Genomic DNA, 27,731 nt, shown 5'->3' on the forward strand with positions numbered 1-27,731 from the left:
TTTTAGCAACGTACAGTTTCAAGTGATGGGCATTTAATTTGCACACAAATGTAGATTTCAGCAGGTAAATTAGGTACTAATTATGTTAACAGATGCGGGCTTGGAAGAGTTTGCCGCGTTTTAAAATATTTTGAATTTTTGGAGAGAGATTATGTTGCAATAAGACATTTTTAATCACCAAAGCGTTCCCTCAAAGCTATCGGCAAATAATGTTTACTTCTTAAATTTTATTTGAAATAAAACAGAGCCTGGTATATAACGCAATTCGAAAAGGAAGAATTTCCATATTAAAAATTAAAGGGCCTGAAATAAAAATAGAATTTTTATCTTATACAAACATACACATATACAAAGTGATTAAATAATATCAGCCAAAAATGAAAGGCAGATAGAGGGGATGAAATAAAGAGATTTTGTAATGGAATATGTGCGCTTAGAGGGGATACAGGCCGTTGTTGAGAGGTAAGTAAAAGCGTTTAGCTGGCGAAAATCATCGTTACTCTTGCAGATTTGGAGCGGCATGCATCCCTAAAAAAACACGAAATTCGGCGGTAAAGCTCAGAACCAAGGATACTGCCTTGCGGGATACTGGATCTTATAGGTCTTGGAGTTGACTTTTCATTTCCTTGTGCAACGAAGAATGTACAGTTTTGCAAAAAAGAGAAGATCAGCAGAATAAGTTCTCTAGGATCTAGTTTGATAAGCTTGAAGATGAGCCTCTCACGGCAGAGGCGGTCAAATGCTTTTGCCACGTCCAGCATAAGGAGCGCAACACTTATTGTGAAATGCAGATCCGACGAATTCAACAATTCTCACGAGTTGGCAAATCATGCTAAGATTTTTTCTGAAGCCTTATTGATCGTTAGGTAAAAGATGAAAATATGGCTCGATTCTTGTAAGTATAATTCGTTCCTAAATTTTTCCTAGGCTGGATAACAGACTGATAGGTCGATATCCGTCAGGTTTGGTGAGAAGAAAGGTCTTTGCTTGATAACAAGGATCAGGAAAATAATTTAGTGTGAAACAGGCGTTAAGTATGCTGGCAAATTTACTGATAATATTTCTGGGCAAGTTACGAAGCATTTTGTTGGTATCTTATAATGTCGTGAAAGAAAGGAGTGGCACTTAAAAACAAAGGCCATAAATTATTGATGGGTAATTTCTTTTCATCCCCCAAACTTTTTTTAAAATTTATTAATTGAAAATAAAACAAATGCATATTGAACTATTATTCTGTATAGGAAGCATATCCAAAATGATATAAGGGAAAAATTATCTGAACAGAGGAGAAACGAACAGTGCGTTTCACAAATGGGATGACAACTCTACGCTGGAAAAATAAGCTTGACATTTTCATGTTGATTCATATGCATAATCTAGTGGTTATACACTGACTACCAATAAGTATTTGGACATCTATGCAAATGATGATATCTGCGGTCCTAAGGTACGTCACGGACTCCGCCGGTATATATCGTGTAGGAAACAGCATCGGCTTTAGTCGCGGGCAAGATGCCTCGCAGTTCGGAGCTCTCTGATTTCGAGAAAGGTATAATTATCGGGTATCACAAATGTGGCCGATCCTTAAGGGACATATCTAATGATCTGAAGTACCCAAAATCGACAGTGGCCTATGTGATTAAGAAGTGCAAGGTGTGCGATGATTGTCGGAATGTGCCCCGAGTCGGCAGACCAAAGAAACTGAAAGATAGAGACCGACGAGAGCTGTCCAGAGAAATTCGGAAGAACCACACCCAACCAATGTCCCTCATCCGCGAGGAGTTTCTACAGGTATGCGGGAGTATTGTTTCAATGAATACCATCCGTAAGGAAGCACATTTGCTTGGTTTTCATGGTCGTGATGCTGCCCATAAGCCTTTGATCACAAAGTCCAACCGCGCTGTTCGGTTAATGTGGTGCAAAGCACATCGATATTGGACCGTAGATCAGTGGAAACGGGTTCTTTGGAGAGACGAATCAAGGTTCACCCTTTACCGTTCGGATGGCAGGGTCTGGGTTTGGCGTCTACCTGGAGAACGTCTCCTGCCAGAATGCATTGTGCCAACAGTCAAGTTCGGCGGAGGTGGAATTATGGTCTGGGGGTGTTTCTCCTGGTATGGGCTGGGACCCTTAGTCCCCATTCATGGTAAGCTCAACTCCGATGCCTACTGCACTATTTTGGATGATAACGTGCTTCCTACGTTGTGGCAGTTTTACGGGTTGGACCCGTGTTACTTTCAGGACGACAATGCCAGTTGTCATGTTTCGACGTTAACCAAGGCTTGGTATGGTGCCAATGGAGTTCATCGAATGGACTGGCCTGCCAAGAGTCCAGACCTGAACCCTATCGAAAACCTCTGGGACGAGTTGCATCGCCGAATTCAGGGGTGCAATACCCGTGCAAATTTGGCGAAGGAACTTCTATGTCTTCTCCAAGCCGAGTGGAAGAATATACCACTAGCTGTCATACAAAGACTTGTGAAAACAGAGTCGTAGGTAGTGTTTTCAGCGCCCAGGGACAACTGAAGATTTCGCGCTCCCTACTGCTTGCCAAGTATGAAAAACATTTAATTTTAAAATGTCGTAACATCAGTTTGGCGCCCGTTGGATTCTGCGCCCGGGGACAGATGCCCCCCTTGCCCCCTCTAGCTACGCCCCTGTGTGAAAAGTATGCCCTGGAGGGTCCACGCTGTAATTACCTCTCGTGGAGGCTCTACCAATTATTGATTTTGAATAAAATTATTTTTCTTTTCTATCACAGGTGTCCAAATACTTATTGGTGTCCAAATATCACAGGTGTCCAAATACTTATTGGTAGTCAGTGTAGCTGCTGGGAAGTCAAAACTCGAAATTGCAGCTTGTTGCTATTCCCTCGTGTCTAACGTGATTTATAAGCCGCTTTCTCTCGAAGTCTTCGACGAACTTAAAAGTTAAATTAATTAATTAAAGAAATTCGAGAACTATCTGTGTGGGAAGAGATGCCGTCGTAGAAGACTTCCTAAGGAAAGCAGGCACACATTCACGTTTTATATGAGGAAAGCCATGAAACCTTTCATGTTCGCCTGAATTTTAACCCCGGTTGACCTACCAGTGTTCAGCGATCTTACCACTCTTTCGCTGGTGGGTTCCTCCACAAAAGTATCCATATTTTAGGCAACTAGCAATGAACTTCTGAAAACTAATGAGCAGATTTTAACGAAATTTGCTATGAATATACATTTATAACAGAGAAAGAGATGTATTATTCAAAAATCATTTCATATATGCGCGATTGTCAATAAAGTTCACGATGCAAGGATGTCGAAAATCCACGTTGTGATATCGAACTAAAAATAAGTGCAATATGAGCTATGTGTCCCTCTCACAGCCAGACAGGTCGCGCAAGGTGACGCCATACTGGACATGAGGCAGTTAAGGAATCCCTGTGTCAGGCGATCCTACTTCTACAGCAAGTCAGTTTTCAACTTCGCTTTAGTTCTTGGAGGGGGAAATGGCGAGATTAAACTGGACTACCAAAAGCGTCATCGAAGACATGTTTTATAGGATTAAGGTGAGGACATCTAGCTAGCCAGTCCATGTTGACAAATATACTTACTTAACTTTACAAGTAATGGTTGACTAGCTGAGCCCTTTATAGACGACCGTTATCGTTTATTAACAGGAACCCACCACCAACTGCGCTCCTGGAAAGTCGAAAAGAGAGCTCTAAGATCTCTCTATACCTTGTAATAGTCTGGAAGCATTTGTCAAACACATGCAGGGTGTGTGGCTATTCAACATAATGCCTGTTCAAACCATTACACTTCCACAACCATAATGATCTTTTTTCTGATGAAGAGGGGGTGGTATCTTGTTGCATACTCTCTCCAGATAACAGAGGCGTAGCTAGGTTTTCAGCGCCCGGGGACAACTGAAGATTTTGCGCCCCTTTCTCTGTGCCAAGAACTGAAACATTTCATTCTAAAATTTCGTAACATCAATTTGGCGCCCGGGGACAGATGTCCCCCCTTGCCCCACCCTAGCTACGCCACTGCCAGATAAAGATACGCTAAGAATCAGTGCCCCAGGATGAATCGCGGCTCACCTGTGAAAAAGCACGCTGCTCCGCTGAAATCTGGCTCAAGGCATGTGTCATCTATACTATGCTAAACATGCTCTCTTCCGTGCTGCAGTGAGCAGAACGCAACCAGAGATTTTCCTGGCATACAGCCCTATCTCACGAAGCTTTGAGGCAGACCGTAAAACTCGAGTTACATTGACAGCACACATCTCACGTAACAGCTGTAGCGGTCCTGTGTCGCCGCCCTGAATGTGCTAAATTATGATTCTTTCATCGTTTTAAATGTTTGTGGACCTTGTCCAGGTCTTCTTGATATAGATCCATTGTGTACTTCTCGGAAGTGCATATAAAATAGGAACGCTATAGATCCATTGTACTGAAACTACTTCCGGAAATTGCAAATGACACTGGACTATACATTGCAGCCATCTGCGCTTTTGACTGTCCTATCTCCATTCTACTGACAATCCTCCCTTATTCCATCATCTATACATTCTTGGGTACTAATTTTACCTGATACGTCATAAAATTTACCCCCACTCTTGCGAGAAACACAGCAAATGTTGTGAAGAAGTACAAGTACACAAATCGCCGAAAACCCTTCGTGCGGCCTATATCCCCTCCGCAGATATGCGTACGCTTTATATTCGACTTGTTTCATCATAATTCTTTAGAGCCATAATTAGTATCTTTGGTTCAATACTTTTTGTAAAAATTGACATAATTTGCAAATTTTCTTAATTTTGCACTTCAGTGTAGTTATGCCAAAGCCGTCTTAACGCATGTGTCCGTTGAGGAACACATGCGTAACCTCAAGTGCATACGCCCTATAGCCCCAAGTGCGTACGGGCCCTATGCTTATGCGTTTATATTTCACTTACATTTCATTTTTCTGAGCAGTGGCTAGCTACATATCTCTTCAGGTGTCAAACTGATGTTACGAAATTTTAGAATGTTTTTCATTCTGTAAATTTTACTACTTTCATGGGGAGGGCACAAATAACCACTATAATGGTTTGGTTTATTAGATTACGGCAAAGCACTCGAGGGCTATCTGCCTTAAGGGAGGGATGCCTTCATGGAGTACTTTTTATGGGAAACTGGCTCGTATACACCTTATACATGGGGAAAACCACGAAAACGCCCATACAGCCAGCCCGTTCGCGGAATTCGAACCTCGGACCGAACTACCAGCGTTCAGTGGCGTTACCGCTCGGCCGCTGGTGAGCCCCTATAATGACTCTTCTCATTAGGGAACAGTAATAAAGGAGGGCAGAAAAGTGATTTGGATCGTGCCTTTCTAAAGGGCTTTACAACCTTTTTTTCGCTGTTCTAAAGGATGTTTTCCGCGAAAAAGCGCGAATTAGGGAACTCAACAACATGTTTCAGCTGTTTTTAGAATGATGTCTGTTTGTGTGTGAAAATTTTTTCATCCACAATAACGCTTGCTGGAACTTCCAAAAATTCCCATTTTCCATATTTAAGGTTTCTACATTCGTACATAAAGAGTTGATTAGATTTTGGGCAAAATTGGACAACTAGAAGTGGTACTTTGCTTGAAGCTCATAAGGCCTGTTTACACTACTTATACTCCAACCTAGAGCAAAACTTGTCAGCAGTCAATGTGTGAATGACATTTTTACAAATTTGAAAATGTGCATATAAAGCATATTTTTATTACCCATTTATTAATTTTTAATTAAATCATTAATTGTAATCCATTTAATTAGATTAGCTTAAAATATCTCTCTATATAAAATTGAATAAATAAAAATCTTATAAATTATATGCATATTTTATTAGAAATTTTCCTTTTATTAAAGCAGAAATATCAAAATTTACTAAAACATTATTGATGCAAATATTTTTAAATCACAAATAATCATAGAGAAAATTAGAATCTATAAATCATATATATTTAGGTTTCTGAATTCTGATTTCTACAGAAAAATAAAGTTTAAAAAAATTGAATTTTAGATACAGAAGAATAGTACATATAATGATAATAAAATTACTTATAATTTCTTTACAAATAATGAATATAAATATTTATAGGTAGCATGCTTAGTAAGATTAAGCTCTAAATTATGGAATTTTTTAAATAAAGTTTCTTTTCTCATTATATTTAACTTTTCAATTAGAACTGCTTCAAGTTTCATGCCTAAATATAGTTAAAATCTGGTCTTATCTTTTTTTTCTTTTAATGGAAAAAAATTCTTTTGCAAGCTGTATTGGAACTTAGTATAAAAAAAGATATAAATTAAAAAAAAGATATGAATGGGTGCATTAAATACAAAGTAATGCTTTTTGCTTTAATAATAAGCAAAAACCACTACTTTGTATTTAATGCACCCATTCATATCTTTTTTAATTTTACAGTTTTTCTCCATACTATATCAAATCTGCATCTTCTTACTTTCCAGTTTTGGCATTTAAGACTTTTATATCAATGGGAACAACTAGATTTTTCTTAATATTAATACACTGGAAGTGATACTTTTAGCACTTGGAACAGGCTTTTGTAAAAAGACAAGAGAAACTTCTGAAATTTGGTATTTAAAATAGGTACATGATTGAGAACAACATATTATATTTATAAGCGTTAAATGTATTTTGGAATTGTGCTAAATGCTATGAGAATAAATTCATTATGAAGCAATTAAATGTATTAGCCTTAGTCCATAATTTCATATTTATTTCACTTTTCCAATAAAAGAATGCTTCCACCAAATGTAACTGTTATGTGTTATTTTTAAGGATACAATTTAGCCACTATACAAAGAAATGGACTGACATAGTTGACACTATATTGAGAATTCTAAATATTTAAAAAAATATATGATTAAATCATTGATTTGTGAATCCGAAACCATATATGACCACAGGATGACTTCCGCGAAAGTCATCCTGTGGTCATATATGGTTCAAGTCCACAGGATGACTTTTCATGTATCATTCTTTTTTTTTATAATTGATAGGAGGAATGAATACTAAAAAATGACTAGTGTTTATAATTAAGACTGAGCCATAAAGTTAACAAATTAATTAGATTTCATTTATAAATGATCAACTAGATGCTGATAGTTCACTTAAAGCTCGTTACTATTCTGTCAATTCCACGTCTCAAAATGGTTAGAGATGTGCTGGCCACATTTCTTAAATCTGAGGAATATTTAGTTGCAATATTTGAAAATAACAGAAATCTGGAATAAAAACAAGTGAAACATATCATCCATCTTCTGTGAAATATACCATCTGCTTTCTTAACAATTAACAAGAATTCAAATGTAACTTTACCAGATGTCCTTTAAATTCTATATGGGGAACATATTTTTATATGTCCTAAAAGCAAATATTTTCTGAAAGCTTTACAAATATATTGCACAGTCAATCACAAAAACAATTGCCATTGGGACTTAATCTCTTCTTATACTGGCATGGCATCCATCCATATAAGAGATCATTCAGCTACCATGCAACTAAAAAAAAAAAAATTATTTCAACAAAAAAGTGTTTTAAAGCATAAAAAAATATGTTACATAAAGACAATAAAACTTAAATTTATAATTTCACTTTTAATGTTACACAAAATTTAGATCCTTAATAACAGCACAATCAAGATTAAATATCCTGTTACATTAAAAACTTCATTAATATCTAATTCATCAATCATCTGTATATTTTGTATGTAATCAGCCTTTATGAAACCAGTCATACAAGAAGAAATTCCCAATAAGTTACCGAAAAATAGAAATCTGGTTTTCATATAAAAAGCAGGAAATTATGCTTAATTCTTTTCAGTCATTTCCTAAAATATATTTGAAAATTCCAGAACAAGTTAAAATGGGTTCCCGGATAAAAGACCACTGGACAAATCCCATTGAGATAATTGCCGGTGCAACAAATACCTATGTGGATAGCAGCCAGTGACACACTTATGAATATAATTTACTTAAATATTTATTAAATACAGCAGTATTATATATCCATAACATTTAAATGTTAAAATACAGTAAAAGCTGGACTATCAACTAACTGGAAAATTTTTAATTTCAGAAAATTTAAGTGACATATAAAGCAGGGACAGGCCTCCAGAAACCCTGCTGATAACTTCTAAATTGTGAACAGATTTACATTTACACACCTTTCTTACATTCCCTCTTCCCCACTGCTATATCCATCATACTGTTCTAAGAATTCCTCCAGAGAATAGGCCTCACCCAAGGCTAACAGTAACTATAATAGTCCTTATTGTTGGCTCTGATTCTTCTCACCAGTTGTGGGAAGTTTAGTTCCCATTAGAAGTCCTTTGTTACTACTAGAGGGGAACATAGATTTCTTGTGGTGAGCAAACAGGACCAAGGTCACTGCATAGAGTGGAAATTTGGAAGTGCACTTGAACACAGGTGTTCTACCAGAAATTGTTTTCACCTGTTTTACTAACAGATTTTTCATTAAATTGGTCCTCAAGTTAAATAGGCTATAGGTAACAATTTCTAAACATCTTTTAGTGTGACAGGAAATTAATATTGTAGCTATTTTGATTAATTATCCATCTACTGATTGAAAATCTTTGCCAGAACTTGACTGCAAAAATGGAAGATTCTTCAACATATAAAAAACAAAATAATTAAGTTTTGAAAAAGGTGAAAACAAGCAAAATTTAATGAAAGACTTTAGCATCGGATTAATTATAATTTATGACATTAAACTAGGAAAAAATGAATGAACAATGGTGATACAAAGTGCAAAATTATCATACAAAATTTAAGTTTTTGATATGCTATATCCTTAACTTGAATCATGATATTAAATAAAAATTGGCCATTTTCTTTAAGCTCCCACTGGAATGAATGGTGCAAATTTGGCAACATCTCCTTTAATTTTCATGATGACATTTAAGAAGAAGATATTTTAATTTTATATGCCAAAAGCCTAGCAAATACATACAAATTTATATGTGAAGTTTTTTTTAAACATTACATAATTAATTGTAGGCTTTTGATTAGAAGCTGATAACAAATAAGAAGACAGTTTTTATAGTATTAGACCTGAAATTTCTTTCTCCATTAACAGGACTTTTCTGCCAATTGCATTTTATATATTATTATGCGGAAATTTTATTTATCAAGAATTTGCATATCCCAAGCATTTCATAGTCCATCTCTTACTGTGTAATATATACGAGAGTCAAAATATGTATTATTATAGTAGTAAATGTGCTAATGAAATAGCAATAAAATCATACAAACTTAATGCAGTTAAACCGATTTTTACCATTTCATTGAAATTTTATTATCATTTTCACACATTTCTTTAGTTAGGGATAGATAAAAGAGAAATCTTAAAAATTGCATCCCTGACGCTTACTGAATATACAATTTTTAGTAAATGTGCAAATAAAATAGCAATAAAATCATACAAACTTAATTACTGCAGATAAACCAATTTTTAACATTTCATTGAAATTTAATTATTTTCACATATTCCTTTAGTTAGGGTTAGATTGATTTTTTTTTGTTGCCTACATAAAAGAGAAAGCTTAAAAATTGCATCCCTGATGCTTACTGAATATACAAATTTTATTTCATTTATGTAATGAATTTTTTGATATTTCAATCTTCACTTAAGTTACATGCTCAGATTTATTTTGAAAGGAAGAATGCCTGGAAGTAAATAATTTTACATTTTATTCAAGTTGGCTCAATCTTGAAGGAAATAATTCTTAATATTTCTTCTTTATTACCTATTGCTATGTAACACTTCAAGAAGCGTTTTTTTTTTTTTTTTTTTTTTTTTTGCGATTCTTATTTTAAAGTTATTTTGGAAAATGCTTTCAGTTTACTTACACAGAGCATATTTCTTCATACCCTATGTATACATGAACTGATTTATTAGCTTAAAAACTGATCCAATATACATTCTTCCACTTATGGAATTTTTCAAAATAAGATGAAGACTGACTCCAAGACATTGAGGATTTTGATTAAAAAAATAACTTTTTCTATAGCTCCCAGAGAGAAAAATCTCCAATCAGCAAAATATGCACTGATCTGTTAAAAAAAATTCTACCTATGTTCGAACTTTGCAAAAGTTAATGTTTAATTGATTAACAGAACAGGGCATTGTAACGGCTTAAGCTATATCGACCACCACAACATTCTGAGAAAAAGAATGGCGGCTTTGAAAGTTCCCACGGACAGAGCATTTCTTAATGAATTCTCAGAAAGTGACCAGCAGCCACAAAACAAACTCAAGTTTTTGTTCCTCTTATAGTTGTCTGAAGGGAGACATTGTTCTGTTCCCTTTCATCAGTTTATAGGTGCGTTGTCTCAGACCACCTGGTTTGAGTCCCCAGGCTGTCTTCATTATATCCGGTTTTTAATCAAGGTTCTCTTGCCAGTCAAGAGGCACTCTTAAAATTACGAACAAATGAGGATCCTCAATATTTTTTCAACATGCCCAGGACAACTTGAACAAAATCATGGAACGCAGTTTTAGAGAAGGAGTGAGAGTGAGTTACAGTAAGTGAAGAGAGAAACCTTCTCTTGGTTTTTCCAGCTTGGCCATGCGCAAATTTTATTTCGCTCTGCGTAAAGTGACATTAATATCTCTGCCAAGAGTTTACAGTGAGGTAGCCAGGCTCGCGTTACCTTACCAGACAGCATCCAACTCAGTACGGGAACCACTGACTTGGAGAGACGATTAATTCTAAACAGCCTCTTGAATTATTTTGAAACAAGAGCTTTTATCTAGAATCAGTGCTAAATGGAAACTTTATTCACAATGTCTGGTTGTTATAGTTCCCCCCCTCACCCTACAGTGAGTTTATTTATTTTTGCATATAGCCTAGAAAGAACTCCAATAAATTTATTTACACTACCTCTTGCCTTCTGAATTCGTCACAGCATCGAGGACTTTATAAAGACTGGCTCATATTTATATACACAGTATGAGCAAAGGTATAAAAGCAGTGTGAAACTAGCCTCTTTGCCAGCATTCAAACCTTTGTTAAGTGATAAAAGTTTAAAGCTGTTTTATTCACTTAGCCACAGGTGAAACTGATAGGGTCAACTACCCTCAGGATGTTTGTGACAGCAGTCATATGCTTTTTTTTTTAATCAATTAACTGAATATTAAGAAGTTTTTATTGTGAGAACAGTACTTATTACAAACTAAGAGTCATCCTTTTTGAAAGTCGAATTCCTTGAACTAAAGTTTTTGGTAAGCTGGCCCTTTCTTGAATTGCTTTATAACTGTTTTCTTACCTTCTTTTCTTGCTAAGTCAAAATCAGACAATATCCTTTTGCATTAGAGGTCATAGTAATGTCCTTTGTGAAATTTTGAAATACGAAATAGCTTATCTTGTGATGTTTTAAGAGAAGCTGCATGCCTTCTTGTGGCAATTCAAAAATGTATTAAAAGGCAGTTTTATAAATACAATCTACATTTACATATAAATACAATCTACATTTGGAACACCATGAAAATTAACTATTTCAAATCTGCATTTTTATCCTAAGCTCTAAAACATTAATGCCCTAATTGCCAAATTTTTTATCTTAATGATAATCTCCAACTCTATGCAAATACGAATACCTTATTGTATTTTATTAAAATTAAAACATTTAAAAGTTGTGTTTTAGCTTCACACTGCTGGCAGTTACTGTTTCACTCTATAGATAGCTACTGATAAACATATATTCGATTACTTGCTGGGTTTTAATGATTCATTAAAAAAAAAAAAAAAAAAAATTGAAACTAGTATATGCACTTCTGATATATAACTAGAAATAATAGATTTGATTAACAACTTGTCTTAATTTAAAAATGTCAACAAAATAACATCTGCTAATGAGTAAAGAAAGTATATCTGACAAGTGAAAAATTAAGACTATTCAGTCAGTTTAGGACCCTGTTGTCTCTCCTAATATTAGTAATAATAAAAATTAAATTGAGATATTACGAATTTTCTCAGGGGGATTATTGAATACATTTTCTTCTTTGAAAAATAAAAATAGTTAGAATTCTATTAAAAGGAATGAATTTACTCATTAACATATTTAAAATGGAATTAAAAGCGAAGTGCAATCAACAAACCAAGTAATTATTGTCCTGACCAGAAATTAGTTGACTTTTATAATTAATAGATGTGAAAGAGTTTCGTCTTTTTCTCCAGTAAGAATCAAGATTTAAAAAGCTGTTTAGTAAAATTATTCAAATTGCTCATAAAAAACAGAAACTGGTCATTCTATCAAACTTGAAATGCAATCTTTAAATCGGAATATATAATTCTTATAAGAGCAAGTTTTATTTTCTTACCTGAAAAAAATTGCTTCATGACACTTCTGCCTTTGATTATTTAAAAACAATGCAAACTTTGCAAAAACAAGTGTACAAAAACATATTCTCATAAGACAAAAATGAAAATTTAACATTAAGAATGTATGAAAAAGAAATTTTACATGTACATTAAATATATTTATGTAAATAAAATTTAAAAAGTAAATTCTAGCTATTGCCTATGAGCTAAAGTGATACTTTGGTTCCTTTGCTAAGTAGTATAAACACAAAGTAAAGATTCAATTGTAATTCAAAAAGTAAAAACATAAAATATATTAAATAATAGTTAAGAAAATTAGAAAGCTTAACTTGATTTAAACTTTAAAGTTAATATGTAGAATAAAGTTTAAGCTATCTCAAAACACATTAGAAAAAATACTACCCCCCCAAAAAAACTACAGCTAAGCAGCGTCGCCTTGCATTTTCCCATTAACCACTTAGTAGTAGTTTTTGTTTTTTAACATATTTTTGTAGTATTTTTTCTAATATGTTTTGAGATAGCTTAAACTTTATTCTACATACATATAAACTTTTAACTTTGAATCAAGTTAAGCTTTCACCATTTTCTAACTTTCTTAATTAGTATTTCATATATTTTGAGTTTTTACTTTTTGAATTACAATTGGATCTTTACTTTGTGTTTATACTACTTTGCAAAGGAACCGAAGTATCACTTTAGATCATAGGCAATAGCTAGAAGAATTTACTTTTGTCGCATAGGCAATAACCACAGTGGGTTTATCTTTGGTGCTTCTATCCTACTGTCACTGTTAAAAGGTTATAGTACTAGAAAAGCATAAAAACAGTATTTTAACACATAACACATTGTGAAAATCTAACTTAAGCATTAACTATAAAGAATACTTAAAAATTCTTTTTTTCAAATCCATTGAGACAATATAAAAATACACAGGTTTCCATGCCACCCAAGAGGTACTGTGCAAGCTCGTTACCATGCTGGTTCCCCTAAACTAACATTTTTACATAGCTGCTCTTTTGGTAATGTCAATTCTGAACATTCAAAGAAAATTATATCAGCTAGTTGAAAGAAAAATGATAATTTAAAGCCTATATAAAAACTATGTTACAAGGCTTTAAACAGCCAATCTTGAAGTTAAGTACCATCAAGTGTTACTAAAAATAACAAGACAAGACCAATTTAATACGGGAAATACATTTCGGAATTAAATTTTACAAACATTCAATTCAAGGTTTAAAGCAAGAAGAAAGAAAATTCATACTAAATGCAGTCTTTGAATTTACAAGTTACGACAGTAAAATATATAAAAAAAGCTTAGGGCACAGGAAACACAAGATAAAATACTACCTACGTGAGTTTAATGCTATATCAATAGGTCAGAAAACAAAAATTAAATAATACTTAAAACAAATGAATTATACATTTAACATCTATATTTTCACAATCTCTCCACCTAATTGTGTGAAAATAAACTTACTAAATTCATATGAATTGAAAGCCTGTTTAACATCTAAATTTCTGCTAATCTGATAGGCATAATAACAAATGAATACTCCACAACCCATGCCATCATTCTGAATAGCGTGATTGGGAAACGAACAATACCAATTATCACACATATCTAAAACATTATTAAGGATATTTTGCCACAAATGAATTAATGAATACACAGAATTTTGAATGGCATTAAAACCAAGTGGATCATAAAACTGAAACATTCTATCTTTAATCTTTGCAACAAGTAAAACCCAATGATTATTATTGATAAGAGCTGGAATAAAAAAGAAATCAACAGATGCAAAATCAGCTTTTTTCCATACATTTTGAGTTTTATTACCTGTTTATTACCTGACTGAAAAAATGGTGTATGGTAACATTTGGCAGCTATAAAAGAAGTATTATGAAGAATGGTTAAAAAAAAAAAAAAGGCATCAATAATATTGTCACTAAGCCAGCCAGGCTGAAAATTATTATTTACAGCCTTCAGGGCTAAAATTTCTTCTTTTGAAATATAAGGATCGAGAGATTTTATATCGAGAAATGTTAGAAGTGTTTCCCCAGCTGGAAGAACACATTTTGAAATATCAGATACATTAAGCTCAGGGGTAAAAGTATTATATTTAAGTAAATTGCTACCCTTAACCTTAATTGTGGTATCCTGTGATGATTTATGATCATTCACATTAATATTATTTGATAACCCTAACAAACCTTCCTTGACATTTTTTTTATTATAAGTATCGGGATAATCTAGAATTTTACGTTTTATACCTTTCATAGATGTTGTACGAAACAGAGTTTGACGTGATAATTTTAAATTTGGAGCAACCTGAGTAAATGGCATTTTATCAGAAAAATCTTTCAAATGGTTTGATTTTATTGCACCTTTACAATTAGAAACTATATTTTTTAAATTCTTTGTTATACTAGGTATTAATATCTTTTGGATCGTCGGATGCGGCAACATAACTAATAATTCAGACATTAAAGTCTTACAAGTGTTAATTTTAGGTTCAGTGTTACACACAACAGTATCTGAAATAGCATTAGATTTTTTAATCAATTCTAGAGGGGAGGAGTTTTCTGCATTAAGGATACCTGTTGCAATTACAGAAGGACTTAATTGCCTGCATGTAATTGAATGTATTTTATGTACGTGTTTACATAGTGTGCTGAAGTCTGGACAATTACACTTATATAAATGATGACACAGATTTAGACAGGAGAGGTTAATACACTTTGACATAACAATGATCTGTTTCTGAACATAGTTCATGCAACTGCTTAACTGTATATTGAATATTTTTACGTGTCTGTGATTTTATAGACCACAAACAAGGATGTGTTTCTGTTACATCACTATCAGGTATTTTCATTTCAGATTCACGTCGTTTATTATACGTTGGCGGGTAGATGCTCTTTACAGTTAATTTCAACTTTATACTTATAAGCTATGTAAATATCTTCTTCAATTATTAAAAGCACATTAATTAAATTATCGAGGCGTCTGTTAAATTTACGTTTTAAGTACATAGTTTTCAATTTATTGTGAAATGACTCACAATACATGTTAGTATCCGTGAATGCATGAGGGAAGTTTCTGTATGCCATTGACCACAGCCTTGCTCGGCAATAATAATACTCCTCAAAATAATTTACAAACGATGGTGCAACAGCTCGAAACTTTTGAAGGAAATTATCCATCATAGAAATAAATAAAGAAGAACTAGTTTCTTCAAGCAATATAACTAAATTAAAATAAATTTCATCCCTAAGTTTTTGACTTGAAACCATTCAAAATAAACTAAGTTGCCATGCACGATGTACATGCCATTTACATAGTATATGTTTAATACCTGGACCAAATGCTTTTTCAAATGCAGGATGTGTAGTTTTATCATCATCTGTCATTAAACAATTAATATTAAGCTCAGGTATTACACATTTGATACTAAGAAATAAATTGTACATCGTATCCTGATCCAACTGATTTGAAATAAAATGTGCTACGGGGTAACCACTACCAAATTCATCTGGGACAATTAAATTTAGCAAATAAAAATCATACTGATTTGTTTTGCGAGTAGAATCTATACATAAAATCCTGCTACAACCTTTAATCATCATTTCTTTTTGCTCCTTTGTCTGCAATCCTAATGCAAAAGACTTATTTGCAAAAGACAGTGTGTCAAGGCCTTTCAGACCATACAATGTTGGTTTTCCTTGAGGTTTGTAAATAAGAATAGGGTCATACGATTCCTGCCTAAGTTTCTCAACCATGGCAGCAACAGAAAGTGAATCATCACTAAGAGAAGAAATCATTACACGCTTTACAGTAATTTATAGTCCTACATGTTACAAAATTATCTTTAATACTTAAGCTATTATCACGTGATCCACTTCCATCTCGGATAAATTCCTGAATTTGATCGGTGGAAACACCTAACTGAGCATAAGTTTTGATTTGATCACGACAAATCTGACTAAGCTGTTGAAATTTGGTATTTTCAAACGACAGCTCATGATTGTGACCTGAATAAAAAATAGCTGTCACAAGATCTTGTTCCTCAGAAACTAAAATTCTGGATGGACATCTGAAGCCTAATGATAAAGAACCTTTAAGATTTTTTCTACTTGAAATTGGCACTGGTTTTTTTGTGTTACATTGAAGTGACAACAATAATAATGGTATGCTTTATTAACTTTATGTTTATTCCTAGAACACTTCTTAAAAGAACTGAATATTTCCTTAGAATGACATTCTAACCACAGCTGAAACTCCACCATTGATGAAAATGTAAGCTCCTTCACATCCATCTCACAATTGTGAAATTCAGCCAAATGTTTATTATGATCACTAATAAACCGCAAGGAGATGCCTTGCAATCAGGAAAAATACACGGTTTACGAATATTTAAATTATTTTTAGAAGAGCAAAATTTCTTATGATGAAAAAGATTACTGCGGGTTTTACAGTCTATCTCACAGTTGTCACAAATATATGATTTTGAATCACTTTCAGAAGACACAGATTTACACCTTTTTTTATGATTAAAAAATGAGTCTTGAAGCATATGACTTCATGCATACCTCGCACGTTCTTGGATATTTATTTTCTATTTCATCATTCTTTATGGTAGTACATAAATTATCCTTATTTAAAATTTTACAGTTACGTTTGTGTCTTGATAAAGTTTCTTTACAAGAGAAATCTTTCTTACAACATGGACAAATTATAGTCCTTATATTTGGGTTAACAGAGGTAATAACTTTGCAGTTTTCTTCAACATACCCATTTTCAGATTTCTGTACAATACTTTCACCCTGATTGGAATCATTTGCATCCCCAAACTTAATGTTAGAACATTCTGAATAATTTTTAAGAATAGAAAACTTGTTAAAATGAAAATATGGATGGTAAGAATTAAAATTTGCACAAGAACCAACAACTGATGGGCAAGTATTGGAATTGGTGACAAGCTGAGTACATGAAACACAGCTGCAAGCCAGTAGGCTGAGAAGTGACTAACAACATAAAAGAAAATTTAGATACAGATGTAGTAGCATTCTGCAAATCTGAATCAGAGCAAACAAATGAACCCTTAAAAATTGGAAAATTCGACATGGAAGTACAAGAATTGAAACTGATACCAAGATGAGATGATGATGAATTGGAATCCGAAGAGCCTGCAGGTTGAGAATTAGACACTGAATTTCCAGGAAGTTCAGAAATAGCTGCAGTATCTAGAAGTTGAGATCCAGTAGAATTTAAAACACCTGATGTAGTGTGGAAAGTACATTCGAGAGCTGGAAAATCCAATACATCCAAAACACTGGAACTGCTATCCAAAATCGTACTAGAAAATCCATGTTTTAAAACATCTGAACAAAGTGGCTTAAGAGGTGGATTCAAAAAATTTACGCTAGTATCAAGTGAATATTCAAGTGGAAAATCTGATAAACTCGAAATACTGGGATTAGTATTCAAAACAGAGCTAGTAAAACAATCATGCTTTAAAACATCTGAATAAAGCGGTTTAGAAGAAGAAATATGACACAAAAAATCTCTAGAATTACAAACCCGAACACTGGAAACTAAAGAACGTTTCACAACATCTGAAAAGAGTGGTTTGGAAACAGAAGCACCTTCTGTTCTGAGTACTCATTTGGGTAGTAATCTACCCAAATGAGTACTCAGAACAGAAGGAATACTGGTTAATGCTGGGAAACTGCTAAGGGATGTAGAACAAAATGGTGCACTTACCTCTGCAACAGTCAAACTTCTCCTGATATCTTTTACAAAAATTTTGCCCAGCTGCTGATTACCTCTCCGATTTAGGTGTAAACCGTCTCTGGATAAACAAGTACTCCAAGAATAATCAAAAGAGCTGCAAAAGAAAAACCCATCTTTACCTTCGTATGTTGAGAGAAGTCTTGAATTTATGTTTAGTATCTTCCTATTAAGTTCTTGTAGGTGATACGTGTTACAATCTCGATATACATCCGGGCATCGTGGGAGAACACCTGAAAACAGAATGACCTTCGGGTTTAATCGTTCAATTCCCTTATATAGACAACCATATTTACGATGAATTTCATCTAAATCGTCATTTGAATTATTGGTACCAACGTGGACCAAAACTAAATGAAAATGGTTGTTCATAAAGGCGATCTCACGTGTCAACCTTTCAATCCTAGTTCCTGGAAAGCAACGAAAATCAACTTCGTAATCAAGTAAATTCGCAGACAAATATTCTTGTAAATATTTAATCATAGAATCCCCGATTATGAGTATTTTCATCTTTTCAGATTGCTTAAACAAACACATAACTAAAATAAGATAATTAAAACTCAAAATATCAGCGCTAATACTACGTACCTTACTACCACAGCAGCACGTGCAAGAAAAATGGCGAAAACTTGTATTGCTTACTTCCAAAAATTACATTTGGCTTCATTTTTCAATTTTGGCGCAAATTACGGTAACCTCTTAGTGTTGCCATCGGTCACATGAGACCCGCTAACTTCCGTAAACTCTCAGCGTTTGTCGTCGCATATATCTGCAAACCTCACATAGAAATGGGGGCAATTTCGTATTTCAGAGGAGATGTAAAAAGGAACTTCGTATATTTTATACGAGTTCGAAAGGCCAGGAAGAAAAGATGGGACAAAATAAAGTAAAAAATAAATGGCCCAAAATAAATGGAGAGGAAAAAAAAATTATTTCTAATTTTAAAAAAAGAAAAAGGGCCTATAGAAAGAAAAGGAAAGGAAGTAAGAGAATTTTGTTAAAAAAAAAAAAAAAAAAGAAAGAAAACCGCGATTGTATCCATGAGTGTAGTCAAAGGATGTTGGTATCATTTACATTAAACAGAGTCTTCCAAGTGCGTGTAATGAGTGTGTTTTGTAAAGCTGAATAGATGTGAAGATGGGGGGAAATTAATAATAAAATATAAATATTGGGGTCCAGTCACATAACAGTATAAGTCTAGTTTAGAAGCTAACTTTTGCTATAACAGGGAAACTAAAATTTAAAAATTTTTTAAATTACCGTAATTTTCGGAAGAAAGGCCGCATCAGCGTAAACGCCGCACTCGAGAAAAATGGCGGGAAAAAAATTAAAATTACACAGAAACGCCGCATTAGCGTAAACGCCGCAATAGATTAAATTGCGCGTGACATCGTCGTGGGCCGTATAGATGCAAAAACTCAACCTAAGTCCTGATATATGACAGTTAAGAAAAATGCATAAAATGAAACCATAACTCAAAAATAAATTAAAGGTAAGAAATGTATAGCTTCTGTGCCGTTTAGAGACATTTTCAAAAATTTTCCGCTCCCTTCTTACTTAAAAACTATCCAACAAGTACTTGTACTCAAACTGATGGGATCTGTGTTTGGCAGAATGCCAAGAAAAATCCATTCATGCTGAAGAGGAAATACGTCAGAGTTCGTTATTGCGAGGCAGGTGGAGTCGTGTCCGCCTTTGAAAAAAATTGCAGAAAAGGCAGGGGTGGGGAGAGGATGGGTCCTGGAAGATTCATCGAATAGCAGAGAAGAGAGACTATTCAAACTGATGAGAACGTTGATTTGAAAGGGAAAGAATGTTATTGTTCTGAGATCTCGTTTAGGGTGAATTAAGGCTCCTATACACCAGCCTGAATCATCAGGCATTCGCGCTCCCAAGTGGGAGATTTAATGGCGGCTGTGTAGTTACGGTGCAACAATTTTTTGTGTTTTTTTTGTGTAAAATGGGCGGATGTACAGCTATTAATTGTTCAAATCATTCACGAAAAGGTCATACATTGGTAAAATTTCCTAAAAATGAAGAAAGAAGAAAAATATGGGTAAATAATTGCCGAAGAGACAATTGGAAACCTGGTCCAGGTGCTGAACTTTGCTTAGTAAGTATAATGTTAATTACGCCTTCATTTAGAGTTTATATCTTCTCTGATGTTTATAATGTGCAAGTAAAGTGAAATTCTTGTGTACAATAACCTGAGTATCTGCTAATTTCTGTAATAATAGCTATAATTAAATTAGTCTAGGGTTAATGTACCCGTCGCCAAACATCGCCAATGTAGATGTTTTGAATGTGGAAAAGAAATTTCTCTTCTAATATAAAGCGCGGATTTTGCTTTCCTGTGCTAATTGTGGAATTTATAGTAATGTAACATGAAAATCATTAGCATATTGAAATTTATTAAAAAATAAATAATAATTTGGAAAGTCAAGATAAAATCTGAATGTTTGCTAAAGATATATGTAACATTATACTATAGTTGCAATATCGTTGGAATGATATGTAATTTTTTTCTTTATTTTATAATCACTATTGTTAAAAAGTTAGATGAGTTGTTTATGCACGGTGCCCACTACTGTTTCTTGGTTAAAATAACTTCCAGAATTTTGACATTGACATCTGAAGTCAATAGAATAAATTGAATAGTGTGAGACAAAATATATATAATCTGACTTCAATAATTGCAAGGATTGTGCAAGTTTATTTATAATCACAGTATTATACAATTTGGCAATGGAGTAAAGATTTAGAAATGAAAGCAGAACATTCAAATTAGTATTTTCTTGTTTCTAATATATAGAAATATAGTCTATTTTCCAGTATAAAAGTTTTACTTAAAAGTATGGGAAAGCAGATTTGTTTCATGCATGATCTTTATAATAGTGGTATGAAATGAATGAATTTTAATCTGTAAACAATTTTTTGTTAATATTGAAATGCGTTTCTTTGGGTACATTTTTAGGCACTTGTGGATCATGTCAGACAACATGCAATAGAAAAAAGATGTCCGTGTGCATAAATTTTCCCATTGTGTTACTTCATTTTATCTAAATTTCAAGGATAATTCTTTTCATTTTTATATGGCATGTCATCAGTATAAAGGCTAGTGAAAATAAATTGGTATGTGTATCTGTTTTTGAAGTGTAATGCTTAAATAAAAAGATGGTGTCTGTTTCTTCATTTAAACAAAATTTCAAGGATAGTATTTTTCAGTGTTTGTTATTTCTCAATGTAAAGGGTAACAAGGGGGGAAAAAAACTGGTATGGTATATCTGTTTTTTAAGCATGATAATTTTATTTATTTCTTTAGTGATGCATATATATAGAGAGAAGGTGTTTGGTCCAACTGAAGTTATAATAAATCTAATTTTACTAGATCTCTCCCTCCCCTCAGGTGTAGAAAATTTTCAAGTGCAGAAAGTTTATTTGCAGAATTAATTCATTTCTGATAAACTTATTATCATTAATTTTTTATATAACATGTTATTAAGTTATACATTTGACTACTGTGTAATAAAATTGTATTTAGAGCAAAAAATTAGCTATAATTTTGCATCTGGTGACTAATATCATATGCTTCTAAGAATATTACTTTAACTTTTTCCATAATTTTTGTATTTCAGGAACATGAAACTGTTATTTTGATATACTTAAATAATAAAAGTGTGTATCTGAATCAATTAATGGATACAAATATTTTACAGTTATTTTTAGAAGATATTTGCCATATCGCTTCTAATAATTCATAAAGTATGTTAAAATATAGGTAAATAATTTGGTGCAGAATTCAAATTTAGGGTTTAAAATATAGTGAATCATAAGACTAAATGATTTTTATTGTCATGATTTGCCTGGGCTTAAGAATGTACTTTTCGCCCGGTGGAAATTGTCATCAAACTGTCCTGAACAGGCTTTTTGTTGATAATAACTTCCAGGCTTATCAGTACCTCCTTTTGAGTGGAGGGTATGCAAATATAGTACCCAATTTAAATTACATTGTGATTGTAATAATATTGTGGTATTAAATAAGTGATTATAATTACAATTTAGGTAATTGCATTGTAATTATATTACATTGTATCTGTGAACTCTTAATTTCATTACTTTATGCAATTATGTTGTAAGTGCATAATCTATTTGCAATAATATAATCTATTCGCAATTACAAAATAATTATAAATGCAGTTACATCTTAAATAGAGGCCATTTTAATACTTTTAAATTTTCACAAGATAACTTCCCATTAAGGTTCATTTGGAGGAAACTATGCAAATACTAAAAAAGAAGTTATGCAATTTACATATTTTGTACAGTACTTTCTTGTTATAATGCTGTTCAATATATCTTCAATACTTTTGTAAATTTAACGACATTCTTTGCAATCACTGTGGTGCTTTAAAAAGAAGTTTCTTAGTTATGCTTTCTAATAAGAATGGGTTTAAAATTAAGTATTATGTATAATAACTAGCAGTTAAAAAAACCTGACTGCATGAAAATGCTGTTGCTGTGTAAAATAAAAAATAAGCTTTCTTTTATGCTTTGAAATGAATTACATGTGGTTAAGTCGTCCTTTTACAATTTAAGAATGTGGTTAACACACATTCTTAAATTGGACAGGTTTTATCTAAATTATTAGTATAAAATATATAAACTATGAATTATTTTGTAACATAACTCAAATTACAAAATTCATTCTATATACGTTCAAAGTTATTATCTTTTATGGAATAACTGTTTTTTAATTTAGGTAAAAATTGGATTTTTAGAAGTATTACAAATACAATGCAACACAAAGGTGATCTGATTGAAGAGGAAGGACTTTTTATTACGGTTTCTAGTTCGTATTTATATTACATTTGATAAAAAGCATCCAAAACACAGAATGCTGTACTTTCTTCTTCCATATATGTTATGAAATATTTCACACATTTAAAAGAAAGTGTTTCTTCAGAATCTTGCACAATTATTTCCATATACCTCAGACTTAAATGACAACATATTCTTAAGTTATTTTTTTAGTATGAATTTACAGTGTTTTTATGGAAATTTTTGTTAAAATGTCATTAAGATAAATTTATTTGCACACTCTATGCTTTAATTATTTCCCCATTTGACACTATTGAAAGTTTTTATTCATATCTTATTTATTTTAGTCTGCTAACGAAACTGAAACATCTAAAGAATAAGTTATTTTGAATATGTTTACAAAATATACGCGAAATTTTTATTTAAGTTAAAACGTCTATATACTATTCGAGAATTAATAAATTATCCGAAAAGTTTATATGCTGAATGCCGCGCGTCTATAAAATAAATCTTTAAAAAAACAGCAGACATTCAGCCAGCGTGTGTGATAAACGCGCCAAAATTGGCAGCGCGTTCACTCCCTCGCCAAGAGAGAAAAGTTGGTGATTCAGCCTGGTTTAGAGGAGCCTTAGGGTGAATAAGGCATGTAGGTCCGTTCAAGGGAAAGAATGTAAACAAAATAACGTTCGCAAAAAGCAACTGAGTGGTCTTTTGTGAGGGAATAGCACCAGTCTATACACAATGACAAGGCCATCCAAACTATGTACAATGACCATCGTAGGAAATATTTTATTTTTAGTGCACCTAAACGCCGTACCCGCTGAAAATTTAAGTTTTAAACACGTAAACGCCGCGGCGTTTCTTCCGGAAATTACGGTAATTTTTTTTAACATGGGAAACAATATGTTATCCTCCTCTACCTTGAGACACAGTAACAGAAGACACATAAGATCAAGATACATATAATATCATGCATAATTATACATTAACTAAAGTAACATCATCTATTGCGGTTTCCAACATATTCATATACTCAGAAAACACCATCAGATAAAATCATACATCTAAAACAACGCGAGAATACATCAGCAAAAATAAATAAGTAAATAAATTACAGAGTTTTTTTATTTTAATAATAATTAATTTAAAAAAAATAAGCATTTTATTTATTTATTAAGTTAACGGTCATAATTTATTATATGTGTACTATTTTATCAAGTTGAGGCACACTGTATTAATATATGCTTTTAATTTAAATAGATAGGAAATGTAGATCAAAGGAGCAAAAACTACAAATCTATACAGATCGTATTTTTTCCCTCTCGAGAAATTCCTCAAAGAGGCGCCAATGGGTAGCGCTAACAGACTACACTACTGATAAGGGCTACTGATAAGGATAGAGTCCCTAAGAGATGGTAACTAAAACACACACACAAAGAGCCACATGATTTAAAGCAATTGCTAAGTATTTAATGCCAGAACATAATAAAATGAGCATAATAATGATGATCATAATAAATAAATGAATTTAAAGGTACTTTAGTGACAGATATTTGATTTAGCTTGGAGAAAAGAAGTTCTACTTATCTGAATGTTCCGTCTTTGTGTTGGAAAAGACTGCGAGGAAGATAAGGCCTTTAAATATCGGAGTACTGTCGGTTTTGAGAACGAGACAATGTAGAGGATATTCGCGAAAATTTTTCTTAAATAAATGACCTTTTTCTGAAAAACAACTTTGAAAATTTAGGAGCTCTTCTAAGATCCTGCCTCCATCGTACGTGATCAAAGCGCCCTCTGAGTAACGGGTACATCAGTTGACTCGAAGTACCGATTCGATACTCACAAATTCATTTCGTTACTCGCATCTGTCGTACGATGCGGCTTATTCAAATACGGATGATGCGTTTTTTATGCGAATACGAAGGACGCGGTCGCTGTTCGAATACCAATCATACGATTGCGTCACAATGAGCTCATATTTTTCATTGATAATTTTGAATTTTGTCATCGGGCAAAATCCTGTTTACATTATGTGTTTTAGTTGAAATGTTATTGAATGATGATGAGATTTTTATTTTATTAAGAAGATGAGCAATTTTATAGCGTGAAGCGTTATTTTGTATTTGCTTTTTACATTAAGATTTATGTTTGTTTTTATTTTGAAAATTTAGATGATTATTGTTTTCTTTCTTGAGCGTGCCATGGTGAGATTTTATTGATTTGAAATATTTATACACTGCTCTTTGGTATTGTTTATATAAGAATATGCAGGTTAATATAGGTTCTTTACTTCCTTGTACGAAATAAAAAGGAAGTAAGTATTGTAATCGAGAAAACTTTTGGGTATCATATTTCAACGGAAATATCCATTTTTGACGTTTACGGAATCCATGTGAATTATTTTTTTGGGTGACGTCTGTATGTGCGAACACAATGAAGGACTCTTTTTTTTTTTTTTTTTTTTTTTCAAAAACGGATTGTTAAATGTAATCCCATTTACTCTAAGTTGATACTTATGACTAATGATTATGACTCTAAGTTGATACTTGAAAGGGATTTTTTCGTGATGTGTATGTATGTATGCATTTCATATAACTGAAAAACGGTTAGTTGTAGAATGTTGAAATTTTGTATATGGGACCATTATAACATCTAGATGTGCACCTCCCTTTTATTGCAATCGGGGTGCTACTTTGGTAGACGGTTGCACGGATTTTGGCGATTTTTCTTTTGGCGAGTAATACAACTTATGGTAAACCCATTGCTGGATAAGTTATTTATGGTAACCGGTACTTTGTTGTCATTTTATTAAAAAAATAATGCGTTTTATTATGCATAACTTCCATGTTTTAAATATTATTTATGGCTTCTAAATATTAAAAATCGGTGCTACTTTGGTAGACGGTTGCATGGATTTTGGGCGATTTACGTTGGCGCAATTGTTGGCGCGATTTTTACAAACGTCAGCCATCTTGAAAAACGCTGTTTTTACGCATAGAAAAGTATTCATTAATAATAATAATTCATTAGTATAGTAAAGTATTCATTAATAATAAAATAATGCGTTTTATTATGCATAACTTCTATGTTTTAAATATTATTTATGGCTTCTAAATATTAAAAATCAATTTAATTTTACATTCTTATTTGAAATGAAAATTTTGTTGTTTATAATATTTTATATAATTTTATGTTGTGGATGATGTAATCAATGACGTCACCTTACTTAAAAAAAGTAATTGGTTTTATTAATATTTATAAATTTACTCTAATGTTTTAAACATTATTTATGGCTGTTAAATATTAAAACAGAATTTAATTTTGCATTTATTTTAAAAATGATTTTATTATGAATGATTATTTAAATAATTTTAATTCTATGCGTGACGTAATCAGTTCCTTGATTGGTTACTGAATATTTTGTGCATTACCGCGCCATTTTAAAATTTTATTATTCATCTCTTCGAATTCCTCAGATTTCAAATGGAATGGATATCTCCGTTTCGAAGAACAATGTTGTTACTGGTAATTGCCAAGAATTATTGGTATTGGAATAAAAAAGTTGCCCTTTGAGACCTTATTTTGGCCAACCTGTCTTTCCTAATCAAAGATTAATTTTTAAATTGTTAATAGCGTCAGAGGAAATTTATTTTAAATTTTTGCAGGAAATTTCGCTAATTGCTTCTTCAAATGAAGTGCGAGATATGTGGATAACAGATGAAGATGGTTAAAAGATCCGATTCAATTATGATTTCGATTTTTTGTGGTACTTATCAATACTCAAAAAAAATGTAAGTACATATTTTTCTTTTATTTTATAATTGTATACTTCAATTTTTGTTAAAAAATTTAATACACTATTTTCAAAAATTGCTGAGATAATTATTGTCACATATGTTTTAATGTTAATTATATTTTATATAACGTATTTTAAAGTATTTGAATTTAATAATATTCTAATTCTTTTAAATGTTGGTAGGATGGTTTTTAATTCGATATTCAATTTCAGTAATATTTTAATCTAATACGTTGGCACAATGTTTTTATAATGGTGTTTTTATTCTCTTTTTTGCTATATGAAAGTAATAATAGCCTTACTTTAGTATTTTATACTCCTAGTAAATGTATTTATTTACACTTGCCTACCGTCTTAGAAAACGACATTTTCAACAAAAAATTAATCCATTACTTTTAACGATATTTATTTTTTTTAAAGTTTCGAATACTTTACTATGCGTAAAAACAGCGTTTTTCAAGATGGCTGACGATTGTAAAAATCGCGCCAACAATTGCGCCAATGTAAATCGCCAAAAATCCGTGCAACCGTCTACCAAAGTAGCACCGCAATCGGTTAATACTACTAAACGTAAAGATGTATATATATATTTTAAATAAATTATAATTAAATGTAAAGTACATATATATATGTCCTTATAATTAAATGTAAAATACACACACACACATATACATATATATAAAATAAAAGCCAAGTAAGGCGAAAATAAAAGCCTTGGCTTTATTTTATTTAATTATTACTAAGTAAGTTACTTAGCTTTTATTTTCGTAATCGTTGGTTGTAGTCAGGACTTAATTTTTAAAATTAGAAGTGCTGGAGCTCTATGGAAGGCCATCAGTAAAGATGAATAAATAAATAAATAAAAATAAAAAATAAATAAAATAACTATTACAATAATAAAATAATTAGCAACTAGGATATTATGAAATTATTATTATTATTA

The 27,731-nt window shown here is 32.4% G+C and overlaps 1 protein-coding gene and 1 long non-coding RNA gene across 2 annotated transcripts; one reads left to right on the plus strand and one right to left on the minus strand.

The window, feature by feature from the left end:
* Positions 1-6,396: 6,396 nt before the first annotated feature.
* LOC146993969 (uncharacterized) lies at positions 6,397-18,769 on the minus strand. The gene is made up of 2 exons (XM_085826437.1): positions 18,148-18,769; positions 6,397-7,539 (listed from the first exon to the last, which is right to left on the minus strand). Exons 1-2 carry the CDS (start codon positions 18,709-18,711, stop codon positions 7,525-7,527), a joined length of 579 nt encoding a protein of 192 aa, XP_085682563.1. The 5' UTR covers positions 18,712-18,769; the 3' UTR covers positions 6,397-7,524.
* A 1,088-nt stretch (positions 18,770-19,857) lies between these two features.
* On the plus strand, positions 19,858-22,056 carry LOC146993970 (uncharacterized). Its single transcript, XR_015043834.1, has 2 exons — positions 19,858-20,287; positions 21,149-22,056. It is a non-coding gene; the product is annotated as an uncharacterized LOC146993970 (long non-coding RNA).
* Positions 22,057-27,731: the final 5,675 nt, after the last annotated feature.

Source organism: Stegodyphus dumicola, chromosome 11, assembly GCF_044657685.1.
Source record: "Stegodyphus dumicola isolate Sdum_Otavi_A_Nest chromosome 11, ASM4465768v1".
In the NCBI taxonomy this organism is placed as follows: Eukaryota; Metazoa; Arthropoda; class Arachnida; order Araneae; family Eresidae; genus Stegodyphus; species Stegodyphus dumicola.